Consider the following 20175-nt stretch of genomic DNA (forward strand, 5'->3'; position numbering starts at 1 on the left):
TTGCTGAAATAAAATAGTCACACAAGTGAAAAAGATGACCATGAAAATAAGACTTTCTAAAAACTTGTGGAGATCTTCGAGAGGATGTTAAGCTGTAAAGTTATGTTAATCAGGGACTTCCAAGTCAATCCGTCTTAAGGTTGGTAGGTGTCCTCAATTGACATATACTTCACAATTTTCCTCTTATAGTAGACCAGAATTTAACAATCATTATATTTTCATAAATTACCTTTCCACTTTTGCATATAGTTGTTTTGTCTTAAGGCATAAATATAATACAATCTATTAAAAATGCTATAGCATGTCAAAAATGAGAGAAAAGCTAGAAGAAACTGCAGACCAATATCCTTTATGAATCACGGACAAAAAAGTTCTCAACCCCACACTGGAAAGCCACACTCACCAACATATAAAAAACAATAATACACAACAACCAAATAGGATTTATTCCTGTGACAAGAAGAGATTTGTCAGAGGCATGTGAACTAGAGCAACTCCATCTTAAACAGGAGCTAGGAAAAATGACTGTGAAATATACTGAGCTGCATTCCCAGATATTTAAGGCATTCTAAGTTACAGGATAAAAAGGAGGTCTTATAATGGCTGCCCTTAGAGGATACATGACAAATGTGTTCTAAAATGTGTGTAATGAAAACTACAGGTCATAATGAACTTGCCAATAAAACAGTTTCTGGCAAAGAAACCAGCCGAAATGCGTGAAAACCAAAATGGCCACAAGAGTGACCTCTGATCATCCTCACTGCTGCGTTCCCACCAGTGCCATGACAGTTTACAAATGCCATGGCAACATCAGGAAGTTACTCTATATGTGCTAAAAAAGGGAGGCATGAATAATCCACTCCTTGTTTAGCATACCATCAAGAAATAAACATAAAACGGGCAACCAGCACCCTTCGGGCGGCTCTGTCTATGGAGTAGCCATTCTTCCATTCTTTTACTTTCTTAATAAACTTGCTTTCCTTCGCACTGTGGACTTGCCCCGAATTCTTTCTTGCACAAGATCCAAGAACCCTCGCTTGGGGTCTGGATCAGGTTCACTTTCCTAAAACGATTCAACATATAAAAATCAGTGAAATATATTACATTAACAGAATAATGAACAAAAATCACAGGATCATCTCAATAGGCAGAAAAAATCATTTTGCAAAATCCAAGACATCTCACAATAAAAACAATCGACAAACAGTACTTTCTCAGATTAGCAAAGAACATCAATTAAGAAAAAAGAAGTTAGTACAATATTTCATGACAAAAATGAGGACTAAGCTCTCATTTTGTAATCTTGCCCAAATTCCCATATAAGGGGTCTGGGTACTAATGCCCTACAAACCATAAATTCTCATCAGATGGGTTTTAATTAACCCTATATATCGTGACTTACTTTCCAGTCTGACTCAGGCATAACAAAACAAAGAAGAGAGCAATAATATTTTACCCCAAAACATTTTTCCCGCATATTTTGAAATGGCCCTACAAAGCTGTCGTGTGGGGGAGAATTTGGATCTGTAACGAATCTCTGTTAACTTCCCTAGATCTCTTACTTCTGGGTCCTCCAAATCCTGAAGAGATTAACTAAAAGTCTAGCACTTTTGAAAGGTGTGAATAGAATGCATTTGTCATATATACTCTAAGGGCAGCAATTATAAGACTTCACAAGAACGTTGGTCTCCACACAATTTTATCTTAACCTATTTCATTTCTATCATCCCAGATGTTTAGACTAATTCACCCAGTTGTCAACCAGAAAATGTTTACATTTATGTATAGCCTAGAATCCACCCAACCACCCCACTACTTTGAGCTGTCAAGCCTTTCTGGAACATACCAATGTATTTCTTTATCTGATTGATGTCTCATGCTTCCTTAAAATGTATAAAACCAAGCTGTACCCTGACCACACTGGGCACATGTACTCAGGACTTCCTGGGAACTGTATCATAGCCCATGGTCACTCATATCTAGCTCAGAAGAAATCCATTCAAAATATTTTACAGAGTTTAACTCTTTTCATCAACCAAAGACTGAAAACTTTCTCCCTTATATCAGAAAGTGAAACATGTAAAGTCATTTGCAATATGGTACTGGAGGTTCTAACCAAAACAATTAGTTGTTGGGTTACTGGGGACGAAGTAAAAGGCAAACAGATTTTAAAAAGGAGATGTGAAACTACCTCTATTCAAGATAACATAATTTGTATCTAGAAAATCTGAAGGAATCCACACAAAAAACATTAAAGCTTGCAAATAGTTTCAGCATAATTTCAGTATACAACATCTGTATACAAAAACAAATTGTGTTTCTACATTCTAGCAATGAACAATTGAGAATGATGCTTAAAGAAACCTTATTTATAATAATCTAAAAAAGAAAATAGTTAGAAATAACTTTAACAAATAAATGTAAGACCGTACATTTAAAACTACCAAACATCAGCAAAAGAAGTTAAAGACCTAAGTAAATGGAAATGTATCACAGGACCACGGGTTGGAAAACTTAATATTGTTAAGATGACAACACTCCCCAAACTTATCTACAGATTCAATTCATTCCATATCAAAATTCATTGCCATTTAATTGTTGTTATTATCATTAATAATATTTGGCAGAAACAAACAACTGATCTCTCTAGAAATGCAAAGGACTCCACATAGCCAAACAATTTTGCAAAAATAATAATATCAACTTAAATAATTTGTTAACTCATACTTTCTACTTAAAAACTTACTACAAAACATTATTCATCAAACTGTCTGGTAATAAGGATTAATACATAGATCAATGGGATAGATATGACGCTCCAAAATACGCACTCATATTTACTGTCAGTTGATTTTCAACAAGTCTTCCAGGACCATTCAAAAATGAAATGGAAACCAAAATCACAATGACATTTTATTCATTCACATCAGGAGCTATGATTTAAAAAGATAGCAGGAGTGGAGAAGGATGTGGAAAAATAAGAACTCCTAATTATTGCTGGTGGGAGGTAAGGGTAAGAAAGTACAGCTACTTCCATAAACAGCCCGAGAGTTTCTCAAATGTCAGTCTGACAGTCTGGCAATTCCTCACTTGAGGTCAGGAGTTGGAGACCAGTCTGGCCAACCTGGAAAACCCTATCTCTAATAAAAATATAAAAATTAGTTGGGCATGGAAGCAGGCACCTATAATTCCAGCTACTTGGAAGGCTGAGACAGGAGAATCTCTTGAGCTTTGTAGGCAGATGTTGCAGTGAGTCAAGATTTTGTCAATGCACTCTAGCCTGGGTGAAAAAGAATGATACTTCATCTCAGAAAAAAAAAAAAAAAAAAAGGAAAGAAAGTCAATTAGGCAATACTTTGTAATTTAGCTCATGTGAAAAACCTTTATAACAGCTGACATCAGATCTGGTAATAATTTAAGTTTCCCTTTATATATTTTTATTTTTTAATTTATGTGTTTATATAATTCATATGTAAGCATACATTTCCATTTTATAATGCAGATCACATTTTTTGATGGAATATAGTTAAGGTATTTTTGTTGTTGTTGTTGTTTTTAGACAGAGTTTTGCTCTGTTGCCCAGGCTGGAGTGCAACCCCTGCCTCCTGGTTTCGAAGGATTCTCTGGTTTTCAGCCTCTCAAGTAGCTGGGATTATAGGCATGCACCACCATGCCCAGCTATCTTTATTTTTTTATATTTAGCAGAGGCAGTGTTTTACCATGTTGATCAGGCTGAACTCTACTCCTGATTTGAAATGATCCACCCTCCTTGGCCTCTGAAAGAGCTGGGATTACAGGTGAAGTCACCACGCCCAGCCTACAGTTAACTTTTAAATCAATAACAAAACAGTTCACAATAATAAAAAGTAAAATGAAAATATACTGTGCATAGCATTAACCTAAAATGTAAATCCATGATGCAAGAATCCTAAAAGATATGAAAACTTCAATAAAGAAAACACACCAAAAAAAAAAAAAAAAAAAAACACTTAAGAGACATCAATCTTAAATAAATATTAATTCCTATATGGTCCATAAATATGAAGAATTGTTCTTTAAAAGTACATTAGTATTTCCTAAAGTTAATCTATAAGTTTAATTTGATAACATAAAATTTATCAACACCTAGCTCTGAAATTCACATAGAAAAATAAACTTGAGTTTACCTAAAACACTCAGAGAAAAGAAAGTTTTAAAAGAATTTACCTGTCAGATTTTATGTTTCTTCATATATAGTAACTAACAGTTTAGAACTATAAGTAAGACAGATTAACATAACAAAATTTACAGTACTCATGCAAATCAGTGTAGTAACAGAATGAAGTGATATGGAAATGAATTGGTAAGCTACATTTTGATATTCCAAGTCACAGCGACAAATTTCAGGATGTCTGGAGAATCTATCACTAAAAAGTTAAATTCGCTTGAGTTGATAAATAAAATTTATGAGATTATTTTCAAGCCTTTCTCTCTTCTCACTCACTCTACTCTCATTCCTTAATATAAGGTTATATTTCTAGTCCTCGTAACTATTTAAAATGCCCATTAGGCTGAATAAGAAAAATACTAATGAGTGGAATACAACACATGCATAAAAAGAATAGAAGAAATGACTTATTCACACTTGCATTTTTTAATTTATTTTTTATTATTATTATACTTTAAATTCTAGGGTACATGTGCATAACGTGCAGGTTTGTTACATATGTATACTTGTGCCATGTTGCTGTGCTGCACCCATCAACTCATCAGCACCCATCAACTCATCATTTACATCAGGTATAACTCCCAATGCAATCCCTCCCCCCTTCCCCCTCCCTATGATAGGCCCCGGTGTGTGATATCCCCTTCCCGAGTCCAGGTGATCTCATTGTTCAGTTCCCACCTATGAGTGAGAACATGCGGTGTTTGGTTTTCTGTTCTTGTGATAGTTTGCTAAGAATGATGGTTTCCAGCTGCATCCATGTCCCTACAAAGGACACAAACTCATCCTTTGTTATGGCTGCATAGTAAAAAACCATCATTACATTATAATTGATGACAATTAAATAGGAACAGTTTCAAAAGTGTGAAGACTAAATAAAACTAAACAGGGAACTATTTCAATTTGAGAAATGATAATTATGGCATCCTTAATTTTGTTAGCCATCTATTTATATTCAATTTACTTGTTGGAATCAGTGAATGAGAAACATATGTGTCACTTACCTCACAATAGGTCCTAAAAGAAGAATGTGCCAAAAAAGTAATGCAGCCTTATTTCTCCTCAAGTCTTTGTTGAAAAACATCAGGGTAATCTGATCCAAAGTTACCCCCGCAATAATAAAGACGATGGTAAATGACATCCAGAATCTGTCATTAGCTTTTCGATAAATTTCAAACATATATAAAGCAGAGACAACCTCACCACAGTAGAGAACAGTTGAGAAGAGAATGCTAAAAGGAAAGCTTATATGGGGTCTCTGGCCAAGGACTATTTCTTCTTCCAAAGAAGAAACTCCTCCTGTGCTTTCTTCATCTGTCTCTTCAAACGCTGGGTCCATTCTCAGGGTGCTGTTAATTCAAAGTTGTCTTGTCAGTGAATCCGGTATAGTTCGGTATCAAATTTAAACAGAAGAAAACAAGATTCTCTATAATTCACTATTCACAGAAAACGTTAACAGGTAAATACGGATCACTAATCACAATAGAAAAATTGATAACTGGTTTAGGAAATATTGAACTACAATGTCTAACTTGACATACTATTTCTTCAGAAAACATTGTTTTAAAGAAGTAGGCAATCAAACTTCCATGAGAAATCAACTGCCTCTTAACACTGAGATGACAGTCCTATCTCCAAGATATGCCAGAAAAATTACTGATATATTGTGAATGTCAATTAGTCACTATGTGTGGGAAGCAATATAAAAGAAAATGAATAAGATGGAAAATAAAAGGCAACACTACTTTTAAATCTAGTAAATATTAGAAAGAAATATTTTTAGAAACTTTTTTCTGACTAAAAATGCTGTTAATATAATGAAAGCACATAAAATGAGTAAGTAATGCAAATTTCCAAAAAGAAAGATAGTATTTCCCCAGAAGATGTTGGTCGTTTTTTAAAACATATTAATGGGAAAAGTAAAAGTAGCAGTTAAAAAAGGTGGAGAGAAGAAGCAAGAAGTTATCTATTTTATTTGATAAGATGTTCAATTCTTGAACTTTCTTTGCATTCCTTTAATTCTCATAATTTATCATAAATATAATTCCTCCAATTCTTTAACTTTTATGCTGCAGAATATTAAATTCCTCAACTTCTTTTTTTTTGTTACTCTGATCTAAATCATACCTTTGTCTGTATGCACTTATTTATTCAAAGAGAAAACCTTCATTACATTTTAAAATATGTCCTCCTGGGCCCAATCCATAAATATGATTGATCTTTTTCTCTTTAGCATAGTTTGTTTATTCTCCTTGTCATTGCCATGATTTCCTTATCACACATGTAAAAAAACACCATATTTTACAATTCAAAACAAAAACTATTATGGTGCTGAGCTTTCTCTCTGCTTTTAATTTCCACAGAGAATTTCTATTAGCTTTTCCTTTCCATCAGTTCTTATTTTTTCTCAGGTTTTATCCCACAACAGTGAAGTCACAGTCGTTTCTCAAAGGTCATATTACCTTAAACTTCAGTTGAACATTTTTGACATTAATATGTTCTCATCTGAAAATTCCACTTACATTAACCCGTCAGACTTTCATCCCCAACAGTCCACCAAAAGAATTATATTTAACTTCCTGTTTGCCAAACAAAATAGTTTTTTTTTTTTTTAATTTCTTATTGTTGTTTATTGAGACAGGGTCTGGTTCTGTTGTCCAGGCTGGGGTATAGCGGTGCAATCAAGGACTCGCTGCAGCCTCAACCTCCCAAGATAGCTCAAGCTATCTTTTCACTTCCACCTCTCCAGTGACTGTGACTGCAGGCCACCAGGCCTAGCTAATGTTGGTATTTTTGTAGAGACAAGGTCTCTTCATATTGCCCAGTCTGGTCTCGAGCTCCTGGGCTCAAGCCTTCTGCCCACCTCAGGCTCCCAAAGTGCTGGCATTGGAGGTGCAAGCCACCACACCTGGCCAATTAAAACAGTTATTTCTTCATCTCCCTCTTACTTGAATTATTCCTGACGCATTTACTCTCAATCTCCTAGTTATCTCTTCCTATACAATGGATTTCTGAATGGTATTAAAAGTCCCAAATTTATATCTCCAGTCAATCTCTTAACAATGCCCCTATCTTACAGGAACCTGTTGCACATATTCAAGTTTAACAGGCAATTTGAACTCAAAGCTACAAACTGAATTCTGATCCACTTTCCAAACAACTTTCCCCAAATGTTTCCCATCTCACCTGAGAAAAATTACATCCTGTTGCTAAGGCCTCTAAAGTCATCCTTGATGCTTTTCTTTTCATTGCATAATTTCTATTAATCCTCAAATTCTGAGTGTTTTACTTTTAAGACACATCCAGAATCTAACCACTTTTCCCTACCCCTCCTGCTATCACCCAGATGTTGGCCATCCACATTTTTCAGGAGATTAACTCAGCCTCTTTAGTGATCCCCTACTTTCCTCTGTTACCTCTTATACTATGTGAGCTGTATCTCAGATACTGTAAAATTAACCATTTTGAGGTACATATTTAGTGATTTTCAGGGTATTCCCAAAGTTATGGGAACCATCAACACTATTTATATATAGAATGTTGCCATCACCTTAAAAAGAAACTCTACCCATTAACATTCAATCCCAGCCTCTCCCTTTCCTAAGCTAAAACCATGATCCTTATAATGTAACAAAAATACATTGATAACTTTATTCTTACTATCCTTTACATATCTTCTTCTACCATTCTTTTTCTTGTTCAGGACCCCAGTGTATACTACAACCTCAGAGGTTTTGCTCTCTTTGCCATTTCAAAAAATTTGCTCAAATCTCCTTTAAGTTTGTATTATGCACCTTCATATACATGAACCCACAATCCTTATGCTTCTTACTTTAAAAAAAAGTCAATAGTTGTTGCCACTACTTCCTACTAAAACCAAAATGTAAGTTCCATCAGTACATGGATTTTTGTCTTTTGTCAGGTGAACTCTAGAAAACAATACCTGATATATTTTCAGTTCACTTTGATTTTTTTTTTCACTTTCTTCTTCTTCTTCTCCTTCTCCTTCTCCTTCTCTTTCTTTCTTCTGTTTTTTTTTTTAATAGGGAGTGACAAAACCTTGCTTTGTTGCTCAGGCTGCAGTGGCAGGATCTTGGCTCACCGCACAACCTCTGCCTCTTGGGTTCAGGCGATTTCCTGCCTCAGCCTCCTGAGTAGCTGGGACCACAGGCGCCCACCACCCGACCTGGCTATTTTTTAGGTAATTTTAGTAGAAATGGGGTTTTGCCAATGTTGGCCAGGCTGATCTCAAACTCCTGACCTCAGGTGGTCCAGGGGCCTTGGTCGCACCAAAGTGTTTGGATTCACCGTGAGTCCACCATGGCTGGCCTGATCTTTATTCTAAAAGGTCCAGAGACTTAATTTCTATAACAGGATTACTATTCGGACTTCTCATTAAACTAAGAAGACTAAAGCAAGAAAAGATTACGTAATTTGACTCGATTCTTTATCCTGGTGGTTTTGTTATCAAAATAGAAAATTCTGTTTGCTTATATTTATGTACAACGTGAACTAAAAAGTAAGTTATATTCTTCACGTGTACACTAAATAATTTATAATTTAATGTTGGTACTGCCAAATCCTTTCTAGATTGTGAACTTTCTTGTAAAAAAATGATTTAATATGGCTGGGTGCGGTGGCTCACGGAGGTAATCTCAACACTTTGGGAGGCTGAGGCGGGCACATCACGAGGTCAGGAGATGGAGACCATTCTGGCAAACATGGTGAAATCCCGTCTCTACTAAAAATACTAAAAAATTATACCGGCATGGTGGCGGGGGCCTGTAGTCCCAGCTACTTCGGAGGCTGAGGCTGGAGAATGGCGTGAACCTGGAAGCCGAGCTTGCACCTCCAGCCTGGACAACAGAGACGACAGAGCAAGACTCTGTCTCAAAAAACAACAACAATAAACAAAAACAAAACAAAAAAGGTTTAATATTTAGGGACATATTTACACGTATTTGTTATAAGTGAAAAATTATCCAACCACATGACCACTTCCACCAGTTTTTCCTACATACACTGGAGAAAGCATTCTTTCATATTCAATGCCCATTTTGAGTTGAGCTCACATTGTTTTCCAGTTGTTCACTTCCCTGCCAGTTTATGTCACTGGGACACATTCAGTACTTTTGTTTGTGTGTTTAACCTGCGTATACATTCCTTCTAAGTCTTGTAGTGCGCACAACTTTAACCAAGATTTAAACACTTTTTTAATTGAGAGAGAACTTGCATACTACAACATTAGCAATTTTAACGTACACACTTGCTGGGTGCAGTGGCTCATGTCTGTAATCCTAGCACTTTGGGAGGCTGAGGCAGGCAGGCAGATCAACATCATGCGGTCTGGAGTTCGAGACCAGCCTGACCAATATGGTGAAACCAGATCTCTACTAAAAATAAAAAACTACCTGGGCATGGTGGTGTGCACCTGTAATCCCTGCTACTCAGGAGACTGAGACAGGAGAATCACTTGAACCCTAAAGGCAGAGGTTGCAGTTAGCTGATATGGTGCCACTGCACTGCAGGCAGGGAGACAGATTGTGACTCCGTCTAATAATAATAATAATAATAAAATAAAATACATGCTCGGTGATTTTAAGGGTATTCACAAAGTTGTACAAATATCACCACTATTTAAGTACAGAAGATTTTCATCACCTTAATAAGAAACTCTGTACTATTAGCATTCTATATCAGCTTCCCCCTTTCTAGAGTCCTTGGTATCCAATGAGCCATCTTCTGTCTCTGTGGATTTGCCTATTACAGACACTTCATATAAACGGACTTATACAATATGATGCTGCTTGTGACTTACACCGTTTTGTTTCAGATTATCTTCAAGGAACTGTGTATACCAAACACCACGGAAGATAAAGATAATGTGTCTTTCTAAGGCAAAGGTTAAGCAGGTTTGCTGTTACCTCCCTTTAAAAGGCTAGGTTTTCCCAAACTCGGGATTTCTATAACAGGTTTGCTATTCTGTTCCATTTTTAAGCCAAGCATACTGAGGCAAGAAAGTTTAAGTAATTTGTCCAAATTCTTTATCTTGGTGGTTTTATTATAGAATATATGGATTTGCATCAATTATATCAGATATATGGTGAGTGAATGTATGATGCAAACCCACTGCAAGGGTAACATCAACCTAGGCCCAACTCCGTATCAGGAGTTGATGGAAACATTTATATTGTGAATAATGCTACTACTAACATTCATATACAAATTGGCATAATTATACCTTAATTTTAGAAACATATTGTGAATGTATGTCCAATCTGTTGAGAAACTACCAGACTATTTTCTAAAGAAGCAATCTCACTTTATGTTCCCACTAGCAATTGGATAAGGTTCCCAATTTTTCCATATATTCACCAACATCTGTTATTTCTTTCTGATTACACTCTATTTTATTCAATAAATCTCATTGTGGTTAGAGATTCATTGTATGTCTTTGTGGTTTGATTTTCATTTTTCTGATAGATAATTATCATTTCACATGCATAGCTCTAGATATGATGTGACAATATTTTTCTCTCATAGTGTCATTTTACTTCCTTTATTATTTCTTTGAAGCACAGAAATTTAATTTCAATGAAATTCAATTTAACTGACGTTTATTATTTGTGTTTTTGGTTACATATTGAAGAAAGTTTTGCCTAATCTAGGGTCACAAAGATTAACATTTACTTTTTTTAAGAGTTTTATTTTATGGTGTTCAGCTTCTGAATTTAGGTTTTTGATACATTTTGAGATAATTGTGGTATAAGACAGGGTTCCAAATTCATGTGAATATCCAGTTGTCTCAGCTCCATTTCTTGAAATTTTGACTACATTTCCCTCATTCATTTATCTTGGTACCTTTGTTGGAAATCAATTGAGCACAGGTGGAAAGGCTTCTTTCTGAAATCTCAATTCTATTTCATTGGTGTATTGTGTCAGTACCACACTGTCGTTACTGCAGCTTTGTGGTATATTTTGAATGGAAAGTGTGAGTATTGTTTTGGCTATTCTGGGTCCTATGAAAGTCCATAAGAATAGTAAAATTGTCATGGCAATTTTTGTAAAGAAACCACCTGGAATTTGCTACAGACTTAACTGAAACTGTAGGTCAGTTTTGCAGTGTTGTCACTTAATGTTATCCTCCAATCCATGAATATTGGATATCTTTCCATTTATTTCAATTTTCTTAAATTTCTTTCAACAATATTTTAGAGTTCTTAGATTATAATTTTTGCACATTTGTTAAATTCATTCCTAAGTATTTTATTCTCTTGCTGTCTTTGTGAAATGTTTTTCTTAATCTCATTTATTTTTGGATTGCTCTTTGTTAGTGTGTAGAAATATAATTGACTTTTGTTTACTGATCTTGTTATCTGCAACTGTGCTGGACTTAATTATTACTTCTGATTTATCAGAATTTTCTGTATACAGGATCATGTCATCTGCAAACAGAGAGAGATTCACTTTTTCCTTTCCAATTTAGATGGGTTTTGTTTTTATTTTCTTGCCCAATTGCCCTTCATCAAAATCAAACTCTCAGTAAAATGTCAAAGAGAAGTGGCAGCAGTGGTCTTCCTAGCCTTATTCTGAATCATGAGGAAAGTGCATTCAGGTTTTAGCATTAAGTTTCATGTTAGATTTGGGGTTTGTGTAAATGCCCTTTTTCAGGCTTTGTGTAGATGCCCTTTTTCAGACTGAGGTATTTTCTTTCTATTCCCACCTAGTGCTTTTATCATAGAAAGGTGTTAGATTTCATAGAATATTTTACCACATCTGTTAAGATTGTCATATGGTTTGGATTCCTTAATTGTATCAGTATTGCCCAGCTGATTTCTGAATGTTAAGCTAATCTTGCATTCCTAAGATAAATTCTACTTGGTTATGGAATGTACTTCTTGTCATAAATTGCTGGATTTGATTTGCTAGTATTTCCTTGGGAATTTTTATCTGTATTCATGAAAGATATTTGTTTGCAACATTCTTTTCTTCTACAGTCTTTCTCTAGTTTTGTTATCAGAGTACTACTTGCCTCATAGAATGAGTGGCAAAGTCTGTTAATTTCATATCGGTTACATTTGGCCATAAAATCAGATTTACCTGAAATTATATATCTAAAACTTGTTGACATCACATTTTTAAACTAACTAAATCATTATTAAAAAAGAATGCTTTCTGGGGTCATATATATACTATTTAAGAGTGAAGGTGGTAACATTTATATACATGTAAAAGGTTTGCTAATTGTTAATTACAAAGCATTTCTGTTAACAACTAAATGTCTGTATACTCATCTGTCTAGATGAGTGATATATTAAGCACCTCTCACTACAATTGTGATTTGTCAACATAAATAAATATCCATCAAATTTGCTTCTGGCGTATATTGTGACAATGCTACTGAGGCATTTAAATTTGTGACTGTTATGTATCTTTAAAATTTTTTCATATTTTGATATTTCATATTTTGTCTGTCACCTCTTATGTTATCTATTATTGTCCCTCCTTATTGCTCGCATTTTTTCTAAAATTCTCTTCTGTCTGATATGATAGCAGTGGCCTACCTTTTTAAATAAATATTTGTTAATTTTCTCTAAACCTTTGTTTTAATATTCTGGTGTAATTATTCCCAGGTAAAAGCATATTTTTCTCAACCCAATGTTAAAGTATTTCATATTTTAACACATAAGTTTGAAGCATTTACATCTAATCTGATGACTTTTTTATCTATATAACTAATATCTGATTAGACAGCTTTTTATTTATGCAAGATTTTCTGTCTCTGCCTTTGCAGTCTCTCAGTCTTTGTTGTTCAATCCCTCTCCCTACCCTAAACCTTTTTCCTAATTGTATTAATTTATTTTTCTTGCTCACATTTATTTTGTCCTGCACTCACATTAATTACCATATTTTTACACTTTCTGCACTCATTTTTTTGAAAAAATATCCATTTTTCCTGCTTTCGACATTAACTACCATATTTCTATACTTTGTGTAGTTAATTAAAAGGACCCAGTTAATTAACATTTTTTTCCTAAAAAAGTAAAATGTATTTCCAGGCTCCACAAAATAAAAAAAAAAACCCACACAAATTCCTACATACCACTTTAATTTTGAAATTTGTTTTTGTCCATGCTAAAAAATAAGAAAAAAAACAGGTTTTATGCTTATTTTCCTTTGTCTTTCACAGAGTCTTTAGTATTTACTTAATCTTTGTGAGTTGAAAAATATATTTTTATTAAATGATATTTTTACTAAATGATAACTTATGTATCCTGTGTAGAATTTATTTTCGTATTTTGCCTTTTAGCCCTTCTATACTTTTTTTTTTTATTCTGGTGTATCTTGTAATTTAATATGAAAGTTATCTACTCTGAGCTCAATTTTTATTAACTGCTCTTTCATGTATGGTCATCAGATATAACATGGAATTCCCAGTTGCATTTTCATTTTAAATAAATAATAAATAGCATTTTAGTATAATTATATCCTCAATATTCAAGGAAGAGACTCATACCAAAAATAAATTATATGTTGTTTGTCAGCAAATTATCAAATTTCAAAATGAAATGTGACATTTAAATTTCTGTATTTTCCACCTACACCTGGCAAATTTACTTTCAGATCTACTTAGAAAATTACTTATTATTGCTATATTTGTGCTGAATCTACTACAGAAGAAATAAACAAACATTTATTTAGTTTTTACTATATGCTTCATTTTTCAATGATGTATAATTCTCTATTAAAAACTTATTTTTGTCCTCCTACCCACCTGTTTTGCCTTTAGATTCCATTTATTCATCTCATACAATAACAACACATACTTATTATGAAGAATCTTTTAATTCAACTTTTTATCCTTGAGTGTTCCCCTTAGTGTGTCTTTTTTGGCTATTTCTTAGGGCATGGAACGTCCATCAATTAGCAATGTTTTCCGTGAAGTGGGAAAGCAATCTTAAGGTCTTGAATGTGAAGTTATTCTTAGGGGGACAGTTTTATGTTAACCTTTCCAGGTTTTTAAGAACTTAATTGTTCAGTCTAGTATTTTATACCAGTTTCTGCTTTTGAGGTAGTTATATCTTATAGGTAATATGAAAAATCTGACCTCAGTCTTGAATATCACATAGGATGGAGGTTGAGACATGAATCTTTCCCCTTTGAATAAAAGGCTTTGAATAAAAACCTCATTCTGCGTTAGATCCTAGTATCTGTGATCAATGCCTTTCTGAATTGGCTCAAATATTCCAGCTAAATGTCTGAACAACATTTTCTTTTACAAATTATTTAGGCAGGAAGCCAAACACTGGACTCAGAAATGATTTCTTTCCTGGGACTATATCCAAATTTGCTCCTCACTTGACTATTTCAATGAACTACCACGTTTAATCCCAAATTAATAATATTGGCGTTAAAATCTCACAGATGTTTTCTTTCTTGATAGCCATTTTTATTTTTTAAAAAAGAATATTATATTATACTTTTAATCTTTGGCTTTCATAAGAGTTGGTTTTGCAACTGCTCACTTTGCCTCAGAGAATTAGAAATATGTGCTTGATTTCAATTAAAACATTTGTTACTTAATAAATAAAACCTATGAAAAGACGTTATTACTATATCCCTTCTGCAGTTGGAAAATAACATATTTTTGGTAATATTTTCTGGAAGCATTACCAACTTTATTTTTTTTCCAAAGTGTATGGCAGGTATTTCATCTGTTCTTCCTTGACCTGTATTATTTATATGCTATATATCATCGGCTTTTTCACGTATATTATAAAGCTTCTTTGAGATTATTTAATTTTGGTGAAGATTTTATTTCATGAAATAACTTTATTACAGATATCATTTCATTCTCTGCAATCATACCTTCCCATATTTGTCTTTATGAGATTTAGTTTGCATGGAATGTTAATAGTCTTCCTCAAACTTTGACTTTCCAGAACTTCTAGTTACAATGCAACACCCCAGTGTTTCCTCTGAACAACTAAAACACCGCGGACATAATGTCAAGAAACAAAGGCAGTCTCTGAAAGGAAGAAAGAGGAAGACAGCTTGTCCAGGGACTTCAGGACTTGAAAATTGATACTATGGTAAATTTCCTGGGCTTTCTTATTGCCTTCCATGTATCCGAGATAATGGACTATAGAAGCTTCCAATTCTGAATCTCCAATAGGCGTAGACAAAAAGAGCTTCAAGAAAATCCTGTTCTCTCCCAGCCAAAGGAGAGTATAACCTAACTACAAACAACCACACAAAACTGTTCTATGGAGAATAACCACACAAAACCATTCTATGGAGAATAACTAAACTACTCCAGAGGAACACCACAGAAAAAATTGCTACTTCAGTTTCTCTGCAGCCATGTAGAGACAAGTGTCTCCCAGGTCAGTGATGCTCTGATTCCCTCTAAAGGCCCAGTAGGCAGCTAATCTTCTATTTCCCACCTAGAGAAAACAGATGACAGCTTTCCAATTCCAATTCCACAACCAGTGTCTGCAGAGTCCATAGCAAGCTGAGCATCTAAGTTCTCTCAACAACAATAGTGGTTAAAGAGCCAGATCTAAGTAGAGATGATTGCACTGTGCTTCTTGACTGCTCTCCCCACTATCCTACCCTATTATGTCAGCAGGCTCCCTTGGGGAGTTAGGCATCTACCACCACCCAACCTCCCAGGCTCTGAACAGTTGAAGTGAATGTAAACTAGTCAGCAATCTGCTATTTCCCTATGCCACAGGTCAAGAGGACCCCAAAGTAGCAACAGTATCATCCACAACTGCTCCAAAGAATATAATATGCTTTGATATACATTAAAACAAAACAAGTATGGGCTCTGTATGCTGAAACATATAAAACACTGGTGAAAGAAATCAAAGTAGTTGCGGATCACGAGGTCAGGAGATCGAGACCATCCTGGCTAACACGGTGAAACCCCGTCTCTACTAAAAAAAAAAAAAAAAAAACTAGCCGGGCGAGGTGGCGGGCGCCTGTAGTCCCAGCTACTTGGGAGGCTGAGGCAGCAGAATGGTGGGAACCCGGGAGGCAGAGCTTGCAGTGAGCTGAGATCCGGCCACTGCACTCCAGCCTGGGCGACAGAGCGAGACTCTGTCTCAAAAAAAAACAACAAAAAAAAAAAACAAAAAAAAAGAAATCAAAGTAGTAATAAAGAAGGATTCATTGTGTTAATGGATCAGAAGACTCAATATCTTGTGTTACTCTTCCCAAGCTTGATCAATGTATTTGGTGAAATTCCTATCAAAATCTCAGCAAGATTTTTTGCAGACAAAGCAAACTCTCATCCTTGGACAGCTAAGACAATTTTGAAAAAGAAGTGTATATTATGGGAGGAATCTACCAACAATATTTTAAAGATGTATTACACAGCTAAAGTAATCATGACAGTGTGGTATTTGCATAGGGATAGATTCATGTAAAAATGGAGCCGAAGAGAAAGCCCAGAAATAGAGTCACACTGATTTGGACATAACGCAATATGTCACAAAGCTGGCAAATACAAATCAGTGGAGGAAAAATAGCATTTTAACAAATGGTCCTGGGGTATGTGGACATCCACAGGTTAAGGAAAAATAGCCTTAACATAAACTTCACCCTACAGAAATTAACTCAAAATGGCTCATGAACTTGAATGCAGTAGGAAATCATAACACTTTTTATGAAACTTTAAAAAATAATAAATAAAATTCAACCCTTTTAGGGGTGGCAAAGAGTTACTGGATTTGATACCAAAAATACAAGCCATGAAAAAAATCTGATAAATTAGATCAAATCAAAATTTAAAACTTCCGCTCTGTGAAATAACTCATGAAGAGACTAAAAAGCCAATGTGCAGATGCAAGAAAGCATTTATGAAATGTGTACCTGATTACTATACTTAGGTAAAAATTAGCAAATGAACAAAGGGCACAAAGCCATTTCATCAAGAAGGATATAACTGTGTGAGATAAATGCATAAAAAGCCATTGAACATTATTAGCTACATCACTGCGTCTATTAAAACATCTACAATTTTAACAAGTAATGACAACACCAAATGCTGGTGAAGATGCAGAAATAATAGGCCACTCATGCATTGCTCAGTGGCAGGTAAAATGGTAGGGTCAGTCCAAAACTGTTTGCCATGCAGCTGTCAGATAACCTTGCAACTGAGTGCAGTTATCCTAGAGAAAATAAAACTTATGCAAAAAAAACTGTACATGAAGGTATATGGCAACTAAAAACCATCCCTTGTGTTCTTCAATTGTGAATGTTCAAACAAGTTGTGGTACATTTATACCATGGGTTGCTACTCAGCAATAAAAAAGAAATAGACTATTAGTATGTATAATTGAAAGAATCTCAGGGAGTTAAACTGAATGAGGAGTCTTGGCAGGGAAGTGTTCCTCCTGTTTCTGCCACACTATGCAACATAGAGAAATGAAAACAGACTGACATGCAAAATGACATGAATGTTCATACTCATTTGGCTGAATTTCTTCACATTTAACATGGACCTGGGTGCTAAAGATTCTCAGCTGGTCTCTGGAGCTCTCAAAAAGGTATTGTGGTCCAAATACTGTTGTTAATTCACGATCTCTGTGAAGGCATGAAGGCCTGACACTTCCCAGTACACCATCTCATTGACATCCCTCTCCGGTACCTAATACTGAGACCATTCTTTCATTCAATCACTTACTATCCTTACTTAAAAAAATACTTGCATAATATCTAAGAAATGACAGAGTAATCAGGAAAGAATTGTGGTGACAGGTCAATAATATATCTATTATTATAAAAAGATTTGATGTTACCCCTGAAATGTCATGCACAGTTATAGATGAGAAAGCAAACCTAACAGATGTTAGAAATAGGATGACTTTTTCACAATCTCTTGTAAGTTATAACTCCTTCATGAATACCCCTCTTTTGTGATAGAATATCTTTTTTGTGTGTGTTTTAAAACTAAAACACAAACTATTGTCATCCACAAAACAATTATGACTAAGACAAATAAGATATATGACTGACATAGATTTCAAGTAAATGGAAATATTATATAAAGATGTTAGAATATTATATAAAGATGTTAGATATTATATAAAGATGTTATATAAAGTTAGTATTCAACTCTGATATCATCTGATGCTCAAGTTTAAGACTAATAATATTAAGCAATATCTTCAAGTTTAAGAGTCACAGAGTAGACTTTCAACCCACAATTTAAAAATAAAATGTAGTTTTCTATGATAGCATTGACCTTAACTGAAAAATATATATATATCAAAGCTGTTAAGCAACTTTACTTGCTTTCCTTCTAGAAAACTCTATTTATGACAGTACAACCACGCTTAAAAAAAATCAATAGAAAGAATACTTAAATAATTCTAACACATTATCTTAAAAGTACTATGGTAGATTAAAAAAAATCTCAAAAATCCAGGGCCTAATTATAAGTAGTATTTTTATTGGTTACTGTGTTTAAGTACCTGGAAACAGCTGCAGTTTTGTAGACAAAGTGAATTTGCTTTCCAGGTATATTGGCAATAAACAGGTACAACTGATCAGAATTTTTTTTTCATTTGTTGAATAGTAATACTCAGCAAGATTTGGAAGGTAAAAAAAAAAAACACAGCAGACTGTTTTTTTACCTTATTTTTTCTCTCTCCCTTGATGCTAATACAAGAGGCAGTGGTAGGGAGTTTCACTGGTATGTTCTGCTTCAGAATTTAGAATTTCAAAAGATTTTGTTACAAGAATAATCAGAGAGAATTAGATTCTAACTCTGTAGGCAGCAGGTATCTAGGAAACCTAGTGCTTCAATTTTATATAAATTGAATTTACACTAAATTTTTAGTTTTTTTGGACTTCAATATGATATTTTATGTGGATTTCAGTTCAAACGAACTATGCTATAGCTGTTACACACAGTTAGAGATTATTTTTATAACATACTTATTCTGGGCATTTATTTTTATTATTGTTTGCCACCTAATAATTATAAGAAATTTTAAAATCATTATTAAAACTTTATAATAAATACCTGACCTTCTTACTGTATCTACAAATTAATTTATCAAATGGCTATGATAGGTGACACAAAGATATAGTAGGTCTTATAAAATGTCCAAAACTGAAAGTGGCAATTTTGTGTGTAAATTTTAGACTTTTTTCTTCAATCAAATCTTTTAAAAATGCAATTGACAGTTGACATAATAAAATACTGTGGTTATGTAATTTTTAAAAAATGCATGTAGCACAGAGGCTATGAGGGGAGAATGGTACATGTTATTTTAGTGTTTATTTTAATATTGTCCATAAAGAAGTATAATATCTCTTCAAGGTAGGTTGTGGTAAGTTTGAGATGTACACTTCAAATCTTAAACCAAGAACTAAAATAACAGTAACAGCTAAGAAATCAACAAAGGCCATAACAGGAAATTAAAAAAAAAAATCAAAAAACTTAAATAATAGAAAAGAAGACATATAAGAGAAAATGGAACAAATAACACATGGGGCAAACAGAAAGCTTCATCAATGAGCACATTAACTGTAAATGGCTTATATACCACAACTATAAGGTAGATCCTATGAGAGAAATAAAAATAGTAAAATCCAGTTATATGTTGCCTGCTGGAAACACACATTTGACATAAAGACACAATTACTAGGTAAGAGATGGAATAAAGATATGCACTACTAACCCTAGTGATAAGACAGCAAGAATGGCTATATTAATATCAGACAAAGTAGAGTAAAAAATGGAAAATATCAACTGATGCTCAAGTTGTTCTGGTTAGGAGTAGAAACTCTGGAACCAGACTTTCTGAATTAGAATACTGTCACTTCTTTCTATTTTTTATTTTAACTATAAAATAAATGTCCACATTGCTAACAAGCATATCAACTGGTTTATTATGCTTGCTTTGTTTGTTTGTGGTTTTGGTGGGTATTTATTTGTTTATTTTTTAAGACAT

General features: G+C 34.1%; 1 protein-coding gene across 1 annotated transcript in view; it reads right to left on the reverse strand.

Annotated features, from left to right (window-relative positions):
• LOC139360915 (XK related 3) overlaps positions 1-18826 on the reverse strand; it is a 44179-nt gene extending 25353 nt beyond the window's left edge. The window contains exons 1-2 of the mRNA XM_071089400.1: positions 18688-18826; positions 5209-5553 (exon numbers count right to left, since the gene is read on the reverse strand). Coding sequence (XP_070945501.1) covers positions 5209-5543 — 335 coding nt within the window. The 5' untranslated portion in view covers positions 5544-5553; positions 18688-18826. The remainder of the gene's footprint in view (positions 1-5208; positions 5554-18687) is intronic.
• Positions 18827-20175: the final 1349 nt, after the last annotated feature.

Source organism: Macaca nemestrina, chromosome Y, assembly GCF_043159975.1.
Source record: "Macaca nemestrina isolate mMacNem1 chromosome Y, mMacNem.hap1, whole genome shotgun sequence".
Lineage (NCBI taxonomy): Eukaryota > Metazoa > Chordata > Mammalia > Primates > Cercopithecidae > Macaca > Macaca nemestrina.